The sequence below is a fragment of the Wyeomyia smithii genome, chromosome 1 (genome assembly GCF_029784165.1).
Source record: "Wyeomyia smithii strain HCP4-BCI-WySm-NY-G18 chromosome 1, ASM2978416v1, whole genome shotgun sequence".
Classification (NCBI taxonomy): domain Eukaryota; kingdom Metazoa; phylum Arthropoda; class Insecta; order Diptera; family Culicidae; genus Wyeomyia; species Wyeomyia smithii.
The window spans coordinates 205,002,002-205,023,687 of NC_073694.1; the positions used below are offsets into that span (position 1 = coordinate 205,002,002).

Here is a 21,686-nt window from a genome sequence, read left to right on the forward strand (position 1 = left end):
GATCACTCACTCACTTTGAAGAACCAGCTCTTTAGATCAGTTCGTGAGCGGATTGCCCACCTCTAGAAAGTAACATTGAAGAACTCTTTTTGTTCACTTACTCTGATTAATAACTAAAATATTTTTACATTTACTATGAAACTCTGTGCATAGTAAGCTACTTTAAAACTTTCATAATTAATAAAAGAGGAGATAAATCACTCAATATCATCATAATACGTCAAAGTTAGACATTTTAGAAGTGGATCATTTCGGAGTAAACCAAAAATCCATGCAAAGTTTTCCGAGTGAACTAAGTTTTATGAGTTCAAAGTGGAACACAGGGTGGCGACTTAATTTTCAAAAATAAGTTCTCTGATTTTCCCTGATGTTCTAAAGTTTTTTCCTGACCATTCAAATTTATTTCAGACTGATTTTAGTTACAACTATCATAAGTTTTTTCACCTAAATCACAAAACTCAAAAGGATCAGACTTGAAGTGGCTCCTGCTAAAATTCCCACCAGTATTTAAAACAGTTTAGCCTTCACTTTTGAGTAAGATTTAAACTGCATTGCACAAAACGGTCGCATTTTACCAACAGCTCGAGATATTGGAAATGTTCCGCTTTCAACAGGTAATCTTTTTTAAAGGGTATCTGTTGAATCGCAAAGTATTGATTTTGTGTAAAGTGAAAATTTGTGTAAAGTGAAGTAAAATTTATCCTGAAATGCCAGGACGAACCAAAAATGTTCGCTTTGATGCAGCTACGAGGAAACGTGAGGCTTCTCCTCCGAGTGATTCAGAAAGCAATAGGTATGAAATTTTCTCTTCTATAGGTGATCAAGAATCTGAAGCTTCTCATTCTGAGCAAAATGCCGGTATGAAGAAAGCTAAAATTCCGCCTGTTGTGGTAATAGTTGCAAATTTTAAAGCTTTTCGTTCAGAACTTTCATCATTTCTTTTCTTCATTTTTTTTCAAATTGGCCGCCAGGACGAAATTTGTATTTTGGCCGAATCTTTTGAAGGCCATAAACATCTCTTTAAATTTTAAATTTTAGTGCAACGTAAGAACTCGCGAATAAATATTAAACAGGACACAAACACTTATGGTTCTTACAATGTAAAAAATTTTACCTTTTTTACCGACCGGTTTCGGGTAAGCTGTTACCCATCTACGGGGCGATGTCCAACTAATTAGTAGGAGAGAGTTACAATTTCAGTTTGGTGAGGTGGAAGAGAGGTGATAGTATGGGAGCAACATCCTCGTTCATAAGCGGCTGTTCCGATGTCATGATATGCATCGACTCCCATGCATTAAGTTACGACGATTTCCTAATATTTTTCAAAATTTTCGCGTTGTCCCAATCGACGTTGTGTTGGAGGGAGATAGCATGACTTGCCACACTTGACTCGTTGGCTCGTTTGTTGGCCACAGCTTTCTTATGCTCTTTTAAACGAACTTTGAACTTGCGCCGTGTTTGGCCAATGTACACAGCTGCACAATCCTGGCATTCAATTTTGTAGATTCCAGACTTCTCATTAGACGGAATTTTATCTTTCGCGTTACACAAAAGATCACGTAGGGTAGAGCGGGGCTAGTTGGTCATTTCTGGTCAAAGTGTTCTGTAACTTTTTGTAGGAAACATTATGGCAAAAACTCATTACATGGAAATGTTGTGTTAAGTCTATAGCATCTAGAAAAAATATAAACTGTACAGAATAGTTTATGATTTTGCGGATATTCTATGTTTTTTGAGTGGATGTCAAATTGGCCAACTAGCCCCTCAGCTGGGGTAAGTTGGTCAGGGTGTGGGGTAAATTGACCGTTCATATTTCGGAAGGACAATTGAGTTTTTATTCCTCACTGCATTAGCGGCAGCCTGTAGCATCTCAGCGGAGGTCAAACCGCATCCGGTTTTTTGTTTATACGTTCGCTTCCCGAAATCCCAAACCATGAGGGAAGTAACTCAAAAGTGCATGAAAAAATTGTATTACTCTTTCATACCTGACGAGAAGTATATGTTGAAATCTCCTCAATAGTTTGGTTAAAGAACTAAATCTAAAACAATAAGGATTAAATTGAGAACAGGAGCCAAATTCTAGATTCGCATCTGCAATCACAAGCACAAAACTATAGCCACATTTTTTTTTTTTTCGTTGAAAGCTTGCTTACGCCGAAATTTTCATCAGGTAGAAAGCATTTGTCGATGCATTAGTGTACATTATAGTTATTTTAGAGCAATGACTAAGCATTTATATTGCACAAAAAAATATTCATCAAAATGACGATGAAATGGAGATAACTTTTACCAAATAGTTTATCGCTTCAAATAATTGGTTTGCTAAACAAATCAGACGATGTTTTCGCTCGGATTAAGTTTGTGTCACGAAATGCACTGTTCCTGAAATTGCATTCACTTGGTTACTTGCATTCATTTATGATGTGCATATGACCAACCAGCCCCGCTAGTATGTGACCAACTAGCCCCTCATGTATTAAATATGTAAATTACTCGAAATATATGAAAAAAATTTTGGCGAAAGTTTGCTTTACACAACTTAAAACTAACGAAAATGACTTTCATAATACGTTGAGCCATGTTCATTTCAATTTGGCTAGCTTTGTTTAGACAAAAAAATTCAACATGAAAACCGAGTAGAATTGATGGCCAATTTGGCAGCAACCTGTATTTATTATACGTTCTAATTAAAACTGTACTTCATTTTGTCATTTAGTTTCTCTGGTTATCTACTACGTATCACCCATAAAATACGATTTTTTAGATACGTAGATTCGAATATATTCTCATTGACCAACTTGCCCCGTAACCAACTAGCCCCGCTCTACCCTAGTCTGTTTTCACTTTTGTGAGTTACGTGGTAGCCGTGCCTTTTAAGGGCGTTTTTGATCCGGTTTGTAACTTTTGCGTAGAATGGCATGCTGGTCCTCTCTAAATTTTCTTTTTTCTGGTTGCAGAGTGGTGACTTCGCGTTTGTGTTGTTTCCGTTCGTGTGTGCGGATAATTTTTTTTCCACAAAATCTTCGTCATATCCGTTTAACTTGGCCGCTTTTTTAATTTTTTCCTTCTCTATCGTGTACTCATCTTTCTCCATCGGTACACTAACAAGGCGATGGGCCATGGAGTGAAAAGCCGCTTGTTTTTGGGCTCCACAATGGTTAGAGTCCGAAGTGATGTACCGGTCCGTGGATGTTGGTTTCCGGTAGATGCCAAATTTTAGCGAGTTGTCAGGTTTCCTAGATATGATCAAATCTAGGAAGGGAAGTTTTTTATCCACTTCCTGTTCTACGGTGAATTTGATCGTCGGATGTCGAGTATTTAGCAGCTCTAGTGTTTGTTCTAAATGACGTTCTTGTACGATGGCAAAAACATCATCGACGTACCGCTTCCACACACGGGGAAAAATGTTTTCCTCTTTCAGTTTTCCCTCAAAATCACTCATAAATAACTCCGCTAAGAGTGGCGACAATTTGCTGCCCATACAAAGACCAAATACCTGCCGGTAAAATTTCCCCCTGAAGGTGAAGAAATTTTGGTCCATGCATCGCATAAACATCTATTACAGTATTTGACTGAAAATATGTACAAATTTTATACCCCTATGATGTCAAAAAACGAGAGACCGTTTAAGGTTGTTTTGAAAGGTCTTTCAAATGATCAAACTATTGATGAAATTAAAGATTGTTTGACAGAATTACTTAGTTTCCCCCCAACCATGAAATGAAACGTAAATCAAACGCAAAAATTGATAATACTGAGTCACCGGGCAAATTACTTGGTACATTTTGATCGTACCAAAGTAAGTAATTTGAAATCTTTAGAAAAAGCACGTATTTTATTCAATGTGCGAATAAAGTGGAAAGTTTCAAGAGACATGAGGCATCCATAATCTCACGCAATGTCCGAATGGTCAAGCTTATGGTCATGGAACCCGCAACTGCCATATGACAACAAAATGCATGATTTGTTGTGACTCTTCTCACACAAAGGACATCTGTCTTGTGAAAGAGACCACTGTTAGTTTCAAATGTGTAAGTTGTGGGGGTGAACACAAATCAAATTTCTTTGATTGTCCTGTTAGGCCGAAAATTATTTCCTCAAGGCAACGTAGGTATTCAAAACAACCTGTTGTCAATAATATTGAAGTGGGTAATCAAAAGACTTTCAATACTGTTCAGGCATCACCAGCATTTCCTGTAGCTAGTGTGTCTGTAGGTAATAATTCAAATTTAGAAAACAACAAATTAAATACAATTAATCCTGCTCAGACACCACCAGGCGTTTCATATGCTAGTGTTGAGAGTTGCAATAGTTATCCACCGTCGAATAAAACATCGTGTTATGCCCCATCTTGAAACGAAGATTTTGAAAGTTTGGGAAATGAAATCGAAACAGATATTGGCATTTTATTTATAGCCGCCGGTGAGCAAAACAATCATTTCAAGGAAGATTTACAAAAACTTATGAAAAATAAATTTAAATTTTTAATCATCGGTGATTTTAATGCAAAACATCGATCGTGGAATAATGCAGAAAGCAATTCCAATGGAAAAATATTGTTTAATGATTCGGCTCGACTGGATTTTATTCAGTTTTATTTCCAAATGGTCCTACATGTTTTTCTTCTGTTAGGAATCCATCCACAATTGATTTGGTATTAACAAATCAAAGTCATTCATGCAGTGATTTGTTAACCCATGCTGTTTTTGATGCTGATCATCTTCCTATAACTTTTTGCATATCCCGTGAAATCGTTTTAAATTCCAAAAGGTCTGTGTTTAATTATCACAAGGCCAATTGGGATTGATATCGTATCACGATCAAAGAAAGCTTGAATTGCGATATTGTTTTACAAAATATTGCTGACATTGATGGAGCATTAGATGATTTGTGCAGCTCAATACTCAATGCCCGAAACTTATCAGTTCCTGAGGCTAGAGTGAAATTTAATACACCTATTATTGACAACGAGCTGCAACTTCTTATACGTTTGAAAAAGAATTCGTGATCCTGCTTTGAAAGTTATTTTTTAATCAAAAATCAAACATAGATTCACTTTCTTGCGAAATGAAAATTTCATGAGAGAAGCTTTCGTAGGTTCTTAAGAAACCTTCAAAGCCCATTCCAGTCCTCAAGAATGGAGACCAAATATTTCTTATGAATGAATAAAAAGCTCAAAAACTTGCTCAGCAGTTCGAGAGTGTTCATAATTTCAATTTGAACGTAATGAGTCCTATTGAAAATGAAGTATTACAAAAGTGTGATCAAGTCATCACTCAAAAATTTTTTTCTGAAGAGGTACTGGAAACAAACTGCTCATTTCAAGATGGCTTGACAAAATTTTTTTTTATTCTTTTGGTATCAATATTTAGTGGTTAATTTGTGGTTTCGAAATCCAATTTGTGGTAATTTGTGGTTGAGTAATATCTGAGAAATTTTCAGAAAACTGAGTCAAGCCATCTCTGAAAATGATTTCGCTTCAAATGAATCGGACAACGATGATATATACATCAATCGAAAGCTCTTAATTTGTGGTTCACGAAAATGTAGTTTTTGTAGGCATAGTTCATATTAAAATAATTAAAAAACTATTATTTAAATTTTTGAACATTGTTTACCTCTTGTTGTCAACACCGACCGTACGCGGCGTTGGATGAGCATAGTACTGGCACCTGCCGATGTTAGTGCTAGTGGTTTATCTAGAACATATCAACAGTCGTTCATATACACTAAGGTCGTTTTTTACGCGGGGGATGCGTTCCAAATTTGTATGGGCCCGCGTAAAAAACGACTTTTTTGAGTTGCAAATATAACAAAGAAAACCGTCCTAAGACGTTAAAACCTCGTTTGAATAAGATAGTGGCCAATCTAGAGACCATAATTCAATATTTTAAATTTTGAGTATTTACACCAAAAATTGTGATTTTTTTTTTAAAACTGATATATGATCACTCGTGGCCTAAAACGGAAAACGTGATTGAAATGAGGTCGATATCTTGTACCGTTTTTGAGTAATGGAGGAAAGCAACCCGCGTAGAAAAAAAACCGCGTAAAAAGCGACCTTACTGTATACGACATACAGTTGTCGCTGCCGTTGAAAGCTTTTTTGTTTTATTATTCAGGGGGTAGTTGTAGTAGCATATTCCTGAGACGAGGAAATATCGAATTTTAATTCTAGTCGTGACTCACACCTTTGGGCATTTACCATGCGTTTCAACCGTTCCCTACAGTTCTAAGGCCTATTCTCGATCTTCAGGCATCATTCCGGTTTCTAAAATACCCAACAGTCGAATACAGTTGCGTAGTTGGTTACCAAAATATTATTATATTTATCGGAACAAAAAATTGTTCTTTATTATTATCAGGCTGTAATTTATTCCAAGAGTTAAAACGTATGTGCTAATAGATTTCAACATATAATAGATTTTGTATGAGAAAGACCAGATCACACCCCTAGGTGTTTAGGTTTTTTTTTTTTTCAAACAATCGGTAAACGGCAAAACTACATTTCCGGAAATGATTCGACCGAAGATCGAGAAAATTACGCTCGCATGTCTACGTAAAACTTCACTTATTTAGAGGAAATTTACGTAAAACACACGGAGGCTTGTCAACTACAAATATCTGCTGATTGATCAACATTTGCATTTCGCAGCAAATCTGCACATATAGTATCCCTGCTGTTTACATACTGTTTCACCTAGAAATACTCAAGAGGAAGAGATTCGCGGTGAAAAAAATCGCCAATTCGGCAACTGGGTTTCATATGTCAGAGGTGCCAGATCTCTTCTCAAAGCGCAATGTTGACTAACATTCGACTTGTATAATCGGTGGTGACGGTGAAAGTCCTTAAAAATAGTGAAGTGCTTCGCAAAAACTGTTAAGGTGATATATTTTATGCTTATGTTTAATTTTATACAACTTCACTTATTTTGTTACCTATACACAAGGGTTGTTGAACTCCGGATAAAAATCACTCATTCATTGGCAATAGAACAAAAAATCGTATAGAAATGAACACGTTCTTTTTTGTACCTGATTGCAATACCTCTCAATGTGGTATTACCTTTCTTGATCGTTTGGCTCCAATTTTGACGGTTCGTTTGGCTCACCGCATATCTCTCCCTCTGAGTATCTCTAGTTTCACTATACTCATCGCTACACGAAAGCTTTCTGAGAAAAAATCATCTTGATGGTCTACCAGCGCCGCGTATGGTCGGTGTTGACAACAAGAGGTAAACAATGTTCAAAAATTTAAATAATAGTTTTTTAATTATTTCATTATGAGTATGCCTACAAAAACTACATTTTCGTGAACCACAAATTAAGAGCCTTCGATTGATGTATATATCATCGTTATCCGATTCATTTGAAGCGAAATCATTTTCAGAGATGGCTTGACTCAGTTTTCTGAAAATTTCTCAGAAATTACTCAACCACATATTACCACAAATTGGATTTCGAAACCACAAATTAACCACTAAATATTGGTGCTAAAAGAATTAAAAAAAAACTTTGTCAAGCCATCTTGAAATGAGCAAACAAACTTGAATAAAATACTCTTATCAAGAACTTCAAAAACACGAAAGCACCAGGAGATGATAGGATTTTCTATATCCTCCTCAAAAGACTTCCCAAAAGCTTTTTAAATTTCTTGGAGAGAATTTTTAACAGATGCTTTGAATTAGCATATTTTCCCTCAAAATGGAAAAATGCCAGTCACTCCAATTTTGAAACCTGAAAAAATCCAGCTGAAGCATCAAGTTATCGTCCAACTAGTTTACTCTCTTCTATAAGCAAACTTTTTGAAAGAATGATTCTTAATAGAATGATGACACATATCAATGAAAATTCAATTTTTGCACATGAGCAGTTTGGATTTCGCCATAGGCATTCGACTACTCATCAGTTACTTAGAGTAACTAATATGATTCGTACTAATAAATCTGCAGGTTATTCCACTGGAGCTGCTCTTCTAGACACAGAAAAAGCATTCGAGAGTGTTTGGCATAAAGGTTTGATGGCTAAAATGTCTAATTTCCGTTTTCTTCTTTGCATCACAAAAATGATACAAAGTTACTTGACAACCGCACTCTTCAGGTTTACTATTCAAAGAAAGAAGAAGACTTACAGGTAACACTCACCAACCCTCAAACATCGTCAACCACCGTATTCCCAAAAATTTCTTCACCAACACAAAATGCGACTGAAATTTTGGTTTATTGTCAAAATTTCAATCGCATGTAAGGCCCAGCCAAAATGAAACAAATTTACAACAATCTTTTAGGCTCATCCTTTTCAGTCATATTGGCGACTGAAACAAACTGGGATGAAAGTGTCAAAAGTGAAGAAATTTTTGGAAATATGTTTAATGTATTCAGGAATGACAGGAATCTCCAAGAATCCGAAAAGAAGTCAGGTGGAGGAGTCCTCATAGCGGTCTCTGTGAATTTTAATTCAGAAACTGTTGCTGCACCTTAATTCAAAGAATTCGAGCACATTTGGATAAAATCGCACATAGCAGGTGAAACACACGCATTCGCCTCTGTGTACTTTTCTCCACATAACGCTAATAGAATTACGTATGAAAAGTTTTTTAATTGCGCAGAAAAAATTTTATCTGAATTACCTCCAGAAGTGAAAGTTCACATCTATGGGGACTTCAATCAAAACACCGCTGACTTCATCTTGGACCCTGAAAACGAAAGCATCCAACTCCCAGTCGTTGGAGATAACATCACTTTGCACTTCATGTTTGACGAAATTGCTAAACTAGGTTTGAACCAGGTTAACCATGTAAGAAACCGTGAAAATTGCTATTTGGACCTACTCTTAACGAATATCTATGAAGATTTCTGTGTGACCGAATCAGTTAACCCACTGTGGAAAAACGAAAAGTTTCACACAGAAATTGAATATTCTTTATTTCTACATGAATATCAAAGACCCAACGACTGTGAGTATGAGGAAGTCCTTGATTTCAAACTCGCGAACTATGCAAATATTAAAAACAAATTAAACTGTGTCAATTGGCAACAAATTTTTAGAGATGAAGGAAATGTCGAATCATCTGTTAGCGTCTTTTACAAAATTCTGTACAACATCATCTCTAAAGAGATTCCATTGAAGAAAAAACGACGCCACTCTAACACTAAACATCCAGTCTGGTTTAACAAACAAATAAAAAATTTAAAAAACCGCAAACAAAAAGCCCACAAAATTTTCAAAAAACACAATAGCAGTGAAAATCTAGCAATTTATTTGGAAATATGTGATCAACTGAACTTTGCAATCAGTGATGCATTTGAAGAATTCAATGCAAAAACTGAACTAGAAATTAAGTCTTGTCCAAAAAACTTCTTCAATTACGTCAAAACAAAACTAAGATCAGACAATTTTCCATCAATAATGCAACTCGATGAACATGTTGGTGATAACTCGGAGAAAAATTGCAATCTCTTTGCAAAATTTTTCCAGGAAATCTATACCACATTTTCCGAAGAAAATCGCGACCGCGATTATTTTGCATTTTATCCAGAATATCCAAGAAACATTGGTGTCAACCAACTTCAGGTACAGGATGTTTTGCAGGGTCTGAGAAATTAAGACCCTTCCAAATGACCTGGACCTGACGGAATACCTCCAGCACTCATGAAAAATCTTTCGAAAGAACTTACATCTCCTTTGTTCTGGCTGTTCAATATGTCGTTGGAAACTGGAGTCTTCCCAAATATATGGAAAAGCTCATTTTTAGTGCCTATTTTCAAATCTGGGCGTAAATCTGACATACGTAATTATCGTGGAATCGCTATTATCTCTTGCATACCTAAACTCTTTGAGGCAATTGTCAATGAAAAGATATTTGCTCAAGTCAAAAATCGAACAACTGACAAACAACACGGCTTCTTCAAAGGCCGCTCTACATCCACAAATTTACTTGAATTCGTAGATTACTCATTGAATGCAATGGATAATGGGAACCATGTTGAAGCTCTTTATACAGACTTTAGCAAAGCATTTGATTGTATTGACATACCAATGCTACTTTTTAAACTGCAAAAAATTGGAATTGAGTCTGGTCTCCTGAAGTGGCTTGAATCATATTTAACAAACAGGCAACAAATAATAAAATTTAATGGAAAAAAGTCAAATATTATTCAAGTTACTTCGTGTGTTCCCAAGGCTCCCACTTAGGACCACTTCTTTTTATTTTGTACGTAAACGACATTTCCTTCATCCTCAAAAATAATAAAGCTCTAATATATGCCGACGACATGAAGCTGTTTTTGGAAATAAAAAATCAAGAAGACATCAATGTATTTCAGAATGAAATCCACACATTTTACATCTGGTGTAAGAAAAGCCTACTTGAATTAAATGTAAAAAAATACAATGTAATATCCTTTAGCAGAAAACTAACAACGCCCAAAATTGTAATTGCATTAGGGGATCAGAATGTGAAGAAATGTGATAAAGTTAGGGATTTAGGAATAATCTTAGATTCTAAACTTAATTTCATCGACCACTATAACACTATCATACACAAGGCAAACAACATGTTAGGGTTTATCAAACGCTTCTGCTACAATTTTCAAGACCCGTACACTATCAAAACTTTGTATATTGCCTATGTGAGGTCAATACTGGAATACTGTAGCATTGTGTGGTCTCCTCGTCCTGGCGTACATGAAGAAAGAATAGAATCAGTACACAAGCAATTTCTACTATATGCTCTTCGTAAGCTAGGTTGGACCGCACATCGTCTTCCGTCATATGAAGCACGCTGCATGTTGATTGACATTCAAACATTATCCGTTATGTACTCGGCAATTTTAACACACGTAAGTACTCGGCAGGGTACCCTGGTACCCACCAAAATGAAATGCTTCTTACTTCTTTAATTCTTGACCGATTTTCAATCTTAACCCGTCAAAAGATTGGAAAATTTGTCTATTTTTAGTATACGGGACTTAAAGAGCCATTGGTCCCCATATGGTTTCTGAAAATCGGATCTTCGGGGCCAGGTTCAAGATGCGAGACAAATTTTAACAATTGGCAATAAAACCAAACAATATTGGTATCGGAATCCATGAAATCACTCCAGAAGTTGACTTTTATAAATTCTGAGTCCATTTTCCGAGTTATCCTTGAAATGACCACTCTGGAGCAGATTTCTGTGGGGCTCTATATGGCCACCAACATGAGTGGATAGAAACCCTAGCAATATGCATATCAAAATTCTTGAAATCACTCCAGGAATCGATTCACATCTATTTAGAGTCCAACTGATGGGTTGTCCTCGAAATGGTCGTACCGGAGCAGATTCCCATGGGGCCCTATATGACCACCAACATGAGTGGATAGAAACCCTAGCAATATGTATATCAAAATTCCTGAAATCACTCCAGGAATCTTTTTTGAGTTCATCTGTCAATTTGTCTCCAGAAGGCTAATTCAAAAACTTTTTCGAAGCTTTTTCAGTTCAGAATGAAATGATAAAGGCTTTATATTTTTATTTAGAGTTTTCTGGCCCATTGCAAATCGTTTATTATTTCAAGTTTTTGCACGAATAACAAGTCGTTTTAAGTCTGAAACATAACAAATATAAAAAAAACTTAATAATATGAATAAAAAAATAACAAATAACAAAATTAGCAACCGTTGCAAATGTCCTTGCTGTGCTCGTTGCATATTGGCTTGCAGCATGCTGTACACGTCTTCCTTGTCTTCCTGCGTTTATTGTCCAAATTTTTGCAAATGTGGCAGACGCCAGCTTGTGGGACGTATGTTGGTGGCCATATAGGGCCCCACGAGAATCTGCTCCGGTGTGACCATTTTGAGGACAACTCATCAGTTGGACTCTAAATGGATGTAAATCGATTCCTGGAGTGATTTCAAGAATTTTGATAGCAATGTTGTTCGGTTTTATTGACAATTGTACTAATCTGTCTAGCCGGAACATGCTCCCGTAGATCCGGATTTACAGGAACCAGATGTGGTTACAGGTTAATGTCGATCCCAGATTCTGAAGTAGACAGATTTTCCAATCTTTTGATAGGACAAGATGGAAAATCGGTCAAGAAATGAATAAGCAAGAAGCATTTCATTTTGTGGGTACCCGGGTACCCTGCCGAGTACTTACGTGGTAAAAAATTTCGAAGCCCCCCCCCCCCTTCGACCCCCCTTGTTTCTACAAACAGACTAATGATAAAAAATGGTTTATTTCCACTAGTTAGGAGCATTCCATAAGTTTCAGCTGTCTAAGTTGACGTTATCCTTGTTTTTTGAAGTAATAAAGTCTGAAAAGGTACCCGGGTACCCTGCTGAGTACATAACGGTTAAAAGAACGGCGAGAGTACGCGATGGCTTCATTTGTAAACGATATCGTTTCGCAGAACGTTGACTCAGCAGTAATACTTTCTAAATTGAACTTTTATGCACCCATTCGACAACTTCGACAACGTAGTTTATTTGCTCTTAACCAGCATCGTACGGAATACGCAAAAAATGGACCTATAAATAGTATGATGAATTCTTATAATCAACACTGCGAAGCCATTGTCTTTACGATGTCCCGGTATAAACTAAAACAGTTTTTCAAGTCCTTGAGGCTGAGGACACAAAATTAATTTGTTTTATGTTCGTGTATAGTTTAGAAATTATTGTAACCAGTCTACATATATGATTGACGAAATAAATAAATAGTAAATCTGATAGATTGCCTGTTAGAGCTGGTGTACCTTAAGAAAGTATCTTGGGCCCGGTCTCATATAATATTTTTACTTCTGATCTTCCTGATTCACCACCAGGATGTGAGAAATCTCTGTTTTGTGACGATACAAGCATTTCCGTAAAAGGCAAAAGCCTTCGTGTCATTTGCAGTAGGCTGCAAAAAAAATCTAGATATATTTTCTTCGTATTTGCAAAAATGGAAGTTTTCTCCTGATACATGGAAAACACAATTAATATTTTTTCTCATAAACCAAGAGTTTCTTTTCTCAAGCCCACCAATAATCGTGTTGTTAAGATGAACGGTGCAATCTTAAATTGGTCTGACCAAGTTTAATATTTAGGGCTAATTTATGATAAAAAAATCTTACCTTCAAGGAGCACATTGAGAATATCCAAACAGAGTGCAATAAATATATACAATGTTTGTATTCTCTTATCAACAGAAATTCTAGACTTTGTCTCAAGAATAAATTGTTAATTTACAAACAAATATTAGACCAGCAATGTTATATGCAGTCCCCATCTGGACAAGTTGTTGTACAACCAGAAAGAAGATGCTTCAAAGGATTCAGAATAAACTTCTGAAAATGATATTGAAGCGTCCTCGCTGGTTTAGCACGAATGAACTACACAGGCTTACTAATGTGGAAACATTAGAAAATATGTCAAACCAAATTATAAATAAGTTCCGACAAAAATCGTTGCAATGCTCAATTAAAACGTTTAGCTCACTTTATAATCAGTAAGATAGGTATAAGGTTAAATTAAGGTTTAGTTTTAGATTCTTTTTTTTTCTTGACAAGTAGGTTAACAATTTTCCTACAGTTATATTCACTTAACTGCGGAAGCAATTACAATGTTTTAATGAAATAAAGCTTAACATATATGTAATAGTGTTGATATGACACCCTTTGTGGCAGAAAACACAATAAAATTTTCGAATAAATATTAGTAAATAATTATTTCCTCACAAAACATCCCCCCTATTAAAAAAATCAGTTATTAGCCCGGAAGCATTCCTAATTAAATCTTAAGAACAGTTACAATGAAATTCATACACTGAATACTTCGATTGATTTAGATTCAGTATACAATATGTATATAAGCATTTGCATAGTGCATCGTTGGGTTGAATTTTTATGACATTCAAAGTTTTGTTGTAATTTCACACCTTATTTAATCTAATTCCGTATCGAGACTAAAATAATTTTTCTTATGAAACGTATCAAAATCAATCCGTATAGCGAGACATACGTGTACTACCGTGCATTCCTAAATTCGGATGAATATGGCATCAGAATTACCTCACGGGAGTGAAGCATTCACTCACGAAGGAAGCAAATATATTTGTTTATCGAATAACAAATACTTAACTGCCAAATAACGTCACGAAATATAAAATATTACCTATTTTTTAACAACACTCTAGGCACAGTTTCAAGATCGATAACTTACAAGGTAGTTTTCATAGTAACCAAATCAAAACATTCAAGCTTTTTAATTAGTTATGAAAAGTTTATGAATTCTAGAATACTAACAACAGATAAATATATTTTATAATAGTATACATTCCAACAACTAAGGTGTTTTGAATAGTAATATCAAAAAACTGTGTTCTACGTAGCCAATGCAGTTTTTCTATCCGTGTCTACGCTTTTCCCTAGCACGGACGATAGAAATGTATGCCTATTGAACTTAGGGTAAATGTTTTATAATTCGTATTTCATTTCATCGAAAGATTTCGAAAACATCAAAGTATAATGGCTGATACTGTTGCTCCTGCTGCTCCGGTTGCTGCTTCACCGGCCAAGGCACCCAAGAAGGCCAAGGCACCCAAGGGAGACGCCAAGAAACCCAAGAAGCCATCGACTCACCCTCCAGTTAACGACATGGTTTTGGCCGCTATCAAGACCCTCAAGGAACGTAACGGATCCTCGCTGCAGGCCATCAAGAAGTACATCGCCGCCAATTACAAATGCGATGTTGCCAAGTTGGCTCCGTTCCTAAAGAAGGCCCTGAAATCAGGCGTCGAGAAGGGAAAGCTTGTCCAAACTAAGGGAACTGGTGCTTCCGGTTCATTCAAGGTTAAGGCCGATGCAAAGAAACCAGCTGGTGAGAAGAAGGCCAAAATACCCAAGAAGGAAACCAAAGCCAAGAAACCCGCTGGAGAGAAGAAGAAGGTAGCCAAAAAACCAAAGGCTGCCGCCGCCAAAAAAACTGGTGAGAAAAAAGCTAAGGCAGCTCCTGCTAAAGCTGCCAAGAAGGCTGCTGGAGTGAAAAAGGCCGCTGCTCCCAAACAGAAAGCCACAAAGCCATCGAAAACCGCAGTCAAGAAGCCGAAAACACCGAAGCCAAAGAAGGCTGCTGCTCCGGCCAAAAAAGCTGCCCCGAAAAAGGCCGCTGCCAAGAAGTAAACACCGAATTGAACTACTAGAATGCAAAACAATCAGTCCTTTTTAGGACTACCAAAAATGTACATGAGGAAGTTAATTTGATTTTACTGCTTAATTGTCCAGTGTTGGGTACTCTAGAATACTCATACGATTTCTGGGATGGAATTCTACAGCTTACAAAACATTCTCCCAGTGGAATCCAGAGATATTACTTTGGGTTAAATAATCTTTTTTGATCCCAAACCGCAGTAAACAATTTGTCAGTTGAAATTTTTTCATAATTAAATTCGTATTTACCACTACATTCCCTGACACATCAAACAGTTTTCTTCAGTACTGGAGAAAAGATATTTTTAAAGGGAAAAGTGAGACTTGGAAATCCTTTTGTTAAAGTAAGAGATTTTTTAGAGACCAGCCTGAGCTAGCAGCCATTAAAATACATAACAATGAAGGCTGGTCTGAAATCCCAGGTGAGATTTGACATTTGATAAGATATTATACCAAATGATATAGTCTTCGCATTTGTCTTCTACGCTTAAATAAATCCTTTCCCACATTCTCTATTCTCCTAACTTTTCTTCCAAACTTATATCTTCCTACTGTTAATTAGAGGCCACCTTATACAACAATACCTAAAAACGAACACCCCGCATGGTAATGTACATATAAAGCAACATTACACAATCATTATGAAACGTCATATTGAAGGCTTTTCCACGAAAAGAAAATATGATTTATTTCAAGTAGACCTTCATTTATAATTTTGTGGCCTTGAAAAAGGCCTTTTGTCGTTAGTAGTTCGAATTATTTAACCTCCAAATCCATACAGCGTGCGTCCCTGTCGTTTCAGTGCATACACGACATCCATGGCAGTGACGGTCTTGCGCTTAGCGTGTTCAGTATAAGTGACTGCGTCACGGATAACGTTTTCCAGGAAAACCTTCAATACACCTCGGGTTTCTTCATAGATCAGGCCGGAGATACGTTTTACTCCTCCACGACGCGCCAGACGACGGATGGCGGGCTTAGTAATACCCTGGATGTTATCACGAAGGACCTTGCGATGACGCTTGGCGCCTCCCTTTCCGAGTCCTTTTCCTCCTTTACCTCGACCAGTCATTTTTTGCTTTGTATTAAACGAACGAACGAACGATTCAAACTAATGTCGAACACGACCATGAGGCTCGCTTTTATACCTGCGAGGGTAGAAATTTTTCCGTATTGTCATTCCTGATTGGTTGGACAGAAGAAGAGGGAGCAGTATAAAAGAGGTCAAAATAAAATTTCTCTTCACTATTCGTTCAACTCTCAAAGTGATTACTTCGGTAAAAAAAAACTCATCATGGCTCGTACAAAGCAAACTGCCCGTAAATCCACCGGTGGAAAGGCTCCGCGTAAGCAACTGGCCACGAAGGCTGCTCGCAAAAGCGCTCCGGCTACCGGAGGAGTGAAGAAACCTCATCGTTATCGTCCAGGAACAGTCGCTCTTCGTGAAATCCGTCGTTACCAAAAGTCGACTGAACTCTTGATTCGCAAGCTGCCATTCCAGCGTTTGGTTCGTGAAATCGCTCAAGATTTCAAAACCGATCTTCGTTTCCAGAGCTCTGCCGTTATGGCTCTGCAGGAGGCTAGCGAAGCCTATCTAGTCGGTCTGTTCGAAGATACCAATCTGTGTGCCATCCATGCCAAGCGTGTCACCATCATGCCCAAGGACATCCAACTGGCTCGCCGCATCCGTGGTGAACGTGCTTAAATTGGCTATCGACTTTCGTTTGATCTCATATTATTCAACAAACGGCCCTTCTCAGGGCCACCAACAGTTTGAATGGAGACGTGGAATTTTTGTTTCTGTTCTCATCGCAGCCTGTTATCGTAAATCAGATATTTCCATAATAATCAATGTTACTTACCTAGGTTTCCACACTGTTTCGTAGAACATTATTTTGTCTTTTGTCTGATACGGCACAAAACCCTGGAACAAGTTGTCATTAGTTCCTCTGACAGTAACTAACTATGGCTTGCTTTGTCGTCAAAAAGTGATTAGAATGGATGTGTTTTTTCGAACTCTATTTCAATTATTTTAAGCTGCATTTTTCAAGATCGTTACTGGCTGCGTTGCCCTGCAAGCATACAGAAATATTGTATTTTTTAATGGAATAATTTGACACTATTGAAACATGCCTTTACCTGATGCTTTTACAGCTTCAATCACAGTAGGAAACAAAAAATTATTCTCTGGTGACTGATGACACACGGAATTCTTTGTGTCGGTTTGGTTCCGCCAATTACAGACGCCCGAGGAGGCGACTCCAATCAGGAATCTAACTTACGATTCATTGAATTACGCATCGGTGCCAGCGGTTTTACTTTCGCATGCGTTTGAAGGCGTGATCCCAGATATTTTGCCTCAGAAAATCTTCCGATGTCGGCTACGATTGAATCTAGAGCAGTTGTTGGTGAGTGGATCACGCTACCCGCCACGGAGCGACAGTAATGAACATTTTACGCATATACTTCTACGATGGATTTTATGCTAGGTAACGTAAATACTATATCTAAAAAAGTAATTATGCATACTGTTTTTACGTGGATTCCGGAATTTTCGCGATATTTCTTCAGTGTAGTTATAAAATGATCAAAATAAAGCGTAACCAAATTCATTAGATAAGAGTCGATTATTTAGCATATTCTGAATAATATGATTTGTCGATGGGCATACCTAGGCTTTATAAGCATGCCAAATATAAAGTAAATGAATATAACAGTCCAATTTTTTTTTTACATAACATGATAAGTTCAATACCGCTTCGATTATTATTTGTTGGCCCTGAAAAGGGCCGTTTTGCATAAGATTGTCTGAAACTTTTACTTGGAGCTGGTATATTTGGTAACAGCCTTGGTTCCCTCAGAGACGGCGTGTTTGGCCAATTCTCCTGGCAACAACAGACGGACAGAGGTCTGAACCTCGCGAGAGGTGATCGTAGAACGTTTGTTGTAGTGAGCCAGACGAGAAGCTTCAGCAGCAATGCGTTCGAAAATATCGTTCACAAAGCTGTTCATGATGCTCATGGCTTTGGAGGAGATTCCGGTGTCCGGGTGGACTTGCTTCAAGACCTTGTAGATGTAGATGGCGTAGCTCTCCTTGCGACGTGGCTTCTTCTTTTTCTTGTCGCCCTTCGTGATGTTCTTCTGAGCCTTGCCCGACTTCTTGGCGGCCTTTCCACTAGTCTTCGGTGGCATTTTGACGGTACTTTAGCTTTGATAACCTCACAAGAAATGATGTTGTTTACCGCAGTGAGTTGCCTTTTTATACCCGCACAAAACGGATTCGAAGCTCGTCCCTTTTTTTAAATTCTGCTATTCCGTTACCTGCGTGGCCCAACCCTCCTGTCAATAACAGCCTATTGTAACTGTATATAAGGAGATCGTTCCCTGCATTTGGTATCAGTTTAACGCTTTCTCAGTTAACGTAAACTAAAACTCTACTTCAACATGTCTGGACGCGGTAAAGGAGGCAAAGTCAAGGGAAAGGCAAAGTCCCGTTCATCTCGTGCTGGTCTCCAGTTCCCGGTAGGCCGTATTCACCGTCTACTGCGCAAGGGAAACTATGCCGAACGCGTCGGTGCTGGTGCTCCCGTGTATCTGGCCGCCGTGATGGAATATTTGGCTGCTGAAGTGTTGGAATTAGCAGGAAATGCTGCCCGTGACAACAAGAAGACCCGAATCATTCCACGTCATCTGCAATTGGCCATCCGTAACGACGAGGAGTTGAACAAACTTCTGTCCGGTGTCACCATTGCCCAGGGAGGTGTCTTGCCAAACATTCAAGCCGTTCTGCTGCCCAAGAAGACCGAAAAGAAAGCCTAAATAATTTTCACCACCTATCGAACAAAAACCGTCCTTATCAGGACGAACAAAATTGTACATGATGAGTTAAAGTCTTTTTTGAATTGCATGTAAAACTAATTCAATCTAGAATTTGTACGTTTAGTTGTGGAAAGTACCAACATTTCATTGGTTTGAGATTTTTACCAAAGTAGAAAGTAACATTGAAGAACTCGTTTTGTTCGCTCACTCTGATTAATAACTAAAATATTTTTACATTTTTCATGATACTCTGGGCATAGTAAGCTACTTAAAAACTTTTATAATTAATGAAAGAGGAGATAAATCACTCAATATTATTTAGGTCCTTTTGAAAAGTTACGCGAGAAATATCAAATTATACTAATTGCTGCCCTTCAAATTCAAAGAATACTATACTAATTTTACTAATATACTCTATATTAATTTTACTATTTTACTCGTCTGGCCGAGGGAAAAAAATTTCTAAGCCAAAAATTCATTCTATTCCCGTTCATTTTCGCATTCTCGAAAAACTACATACATTGCCCGCTTCTCCAGGAAATTATAATTGGTGATATTTGGCAGGAGGAACGAGGCTCGGTATAGTAGAATAGTAAGCGTGTAAAAAGAAAGGGTAACATAACATTACACACAAGCACTGATAAAAAATAATAATAAGCATGCCACTTCTCAAAGGCAGTATTGCTAATAATAAAATGGCAGGATACAGCAAACACCCGGGCATATCTCGAATAGATCAATGATTCTGGTCGCAGTGAGGAGAAATGACCCATAAGGAACACGAAAAGTGCATGGGAGCTAGAATTTATTTTTTGTCCCACCCTAATGATCATGTCCCTTCCCAGTGAAAAAGTTATTTAAGCGAACAGCAAGTACACCAAGAAAATTTTTTCTGCAAATTATATGAAGCGATATTTTTTCTCAACATTCAGATGCGAATGCGGATGTCAATTTTCATGAGGGTAATTCGCATTTGCGGATGCGGATATCCGTAATATCCTTACCTCGTATGTAAGATATTCTTAAGCTTTTAGCCACCAAAGCCAGGTAAGCGGTTATACAAGGCTTCTCAGAAAAGTTCTGCTCCTATCTGAATCTGATTGACACATGCAAAAAAAAAAACACAAAATGTGATAATTCACAATCCGTTCGATTTCATTTTGAATTTTTCAGGAACAATCTTTTGATATACAGACTAATATTCAAACATTCACGTTATGAAAATCAGTGTTTTAAAAGCAATTCGTCAAATCAAACTTGATTAGCTATTGTGTTGGTGAAAGTAGGAAAAGACTGACGCTTTAAGATTTAATCTAAATAATAACTCAGAAATTGCTTTTAAGATTGCAGTAGTTATACAAATTGAAACTTAGAATCATTTGTTAGGGACGACGTGTTATGGGTCTTCGAAATAGATGACTTCAAATTACAGTTTTTTGACATGTTTGGGAAAAACGAATACTTGGTGTGGGTAAGATGGATACTACAATAATGGTAAAGGTAGACACTCATAGAAAAGATGTAGTTCAGTGCTCGTCTTGCGATACTCTACGTTGTTAGAGTCCACATGAATAGGCAAATATTCACGAACTATATGGCCTGTTCTTACTAATAAATGGTCCTTAACTACTGGTTACTCCAGCGGATGTAGTTTGTAAACATGTAAACACAACCGACATTACATGTGAGAATTCTAGGAAAATTCCTGTAACTATCTTTCCCTACATTAGTGTGTTCGTCTTGACCGACCTGACTGCAATATTTTCAATCGATCGTAGCTCGTCTATCGGAACATTGTAAAACCGCTGGATTTCCATCAGAAAATCGTCGAAAGGCTGATTAAACACTTTACTATCGAACAAATGAAAACACTGAGCTTCATGAGTTTTTCACTATTTTCCGCAAAAAGAAAATGAGTGCCAAATAGTGTATTTTTGTTTGTTCATAAACTCGACAATTTGCTCGCTGCCCATCAGCAACATATTTCAAAAGTATTGAAATTCTACAAAGTAGGTATTAGCATCACAGAAGTATCATAAATCATTCTAGAGTGTCCATCATACCCACAGTATCCGTCTTCACCAAATTTCCCCTATTTGTAAATTAGAGCTGACTAGATTTCCTTGACCGATGACAATTATTGCATGATTTGTACGATTTGTCATATGAATAAAACTATTTTACATTGAACGCACTTTATTGGAAAATAATTGATTTTCCCTGTCCAAAAACAACTGCCAAAGGCTCGTACAAAACTTCAAAATAGTTCAAAGAGTCGTGGTGATTGAGAAAATATTTCAACTATGTCTGCATTGAAGAAAAAATTAGTTAGTTCGGACAGATCACGTGTGTAAATGAAATATCCAGTGTTGAAGTATTTTCATTAATATTTAAAAAAAAAGACGATGAAAGTTTTTTTAGTAGAATTATAATAGCCCGGAAACAACCTTAACTAAATCTTAAGAACAGTTACAATAAAATTCATACACTGAATGCTTCGATTGGTTCAGAATCAGTATACAATATGTATATAATCAATTGCATAGTGCATCGTTGGGTTGAATTTTTATGACATTCAAAGTTTTGTTGTAATTTCAAAACTTATTTAATCTAGTTCCGTATCGAAACTAAAATAATTTTTCTTATGAAACATATCAAAATCCATCCGTATAGCGAGACATACGTGAACTGCCG

General features: G+C 37.1%; 4 protein-coding genes across 4 annotated transcripts; 2 read left to right on the forward strand and 2 right to left on the reverse strand.

Moving 5' to 3' along the window:
* Nucleotides 1-14,463: 14,463 nt before the first annotated feature.
* Nucleotides 14,464-15,302, forward strand: LOC129719130 (histone H1-II-like). The gene has a single exon (XM_055670562.1). It carries the CDS (start codon nt 14,493-14,495, stop codon nt 15,144-15,146), a length of 654 nt encoding a protein of 217 aa, XP_055526537.1. The 5' UTR covers nt 14,464-14,492; the 3' UTR covers nt 15,147-15,302.
* A 220-nt stretch (nt 15,303-15,522) lies between these two features.
* Nucleotides 15,523-16,376, reverse strand: LOC129719157 (histone H4). The gene has a single exon (XM_055670593.1). The coding sequence runs from the start codon at nt 16,243-16,245 to the stop codon at nt 15,934-15,936; it is 312 nt and encodes a 103-aa protein (XP_055526568.1). The 5' UTR covers nt 16,246-16,376; the 3' UTR covers nt 15,523-15,933.
* Nucleotides 16,377-17,943: 1,567 nt separating this feature from the next.
* LOC129719150 (histone H2B) lies at nt 17,944-18,382 on the reverse strand. Its single transcript, XM_055670586.1, has one exon. The coding sequence runs from the start codon at nt 18,363-18,365 to the stop codon at nt 17,991-17,993; it is 375 nt and encodes a 124-aa protein (XP_055526561.1). The 5' UTR covers nt 18,366-18,382; the 3' UTR covers nt 17,944-17,990.
* A 202-nt stretch (nt 18,383-18,584) lies between these two features.
* Nucleotides 18,585-19,796, forward strand: LOC129719143 (histone H2A). The gene has a single exon (XM_055670578.1). The coding sequence runs from the start codon at nt 18,618-18,620 to the stop codon at nt 18,990-18,992; it is 375 nt and encodes a 124-aa protein (XP_055526553.1). The 5' UTR covers nt 18,585-18,617; the 3' UTR covers nt 18,993-19,796.
* Nucleotides 19,797-21,686: the final 1,890 nt, after the last annotated feature.

What these genes read in the sequence shown, in the direction of transcription:
- LOC129719150 (XM_055670586.1), bottom strand. Translation starts at nt 18,365, where the DNA reads ATGCCACCGAAGACTAGTGGAAAGGCCGCCAAGAAGTCGGGCAAGGCT.
- LOC129719157 (XM_055670593.1), bottom strand. Translation starts at nt 16,245, where the DNA reads ATGACTGGTCGAGGTAAAGGAGGAAAAGGACTCGGAAAGGGAGGCGCC.
- LOC129719130 (XM_055670562.1), top strand. Translation starts at nt 14,493, where the DNA reads ATGGCTGATACTGTTGCTCCTGCTGCTCCGGTTGCTGCTTCACCGGCC.
- LOC129719143 (XM_055670578.1), top strand. Translation starts at nt 18,618, where the DNA reads ATGTCTGGACGCGGTAAAGGAGGCAAAGTCAAGGGAAAGGCAAAGTCC.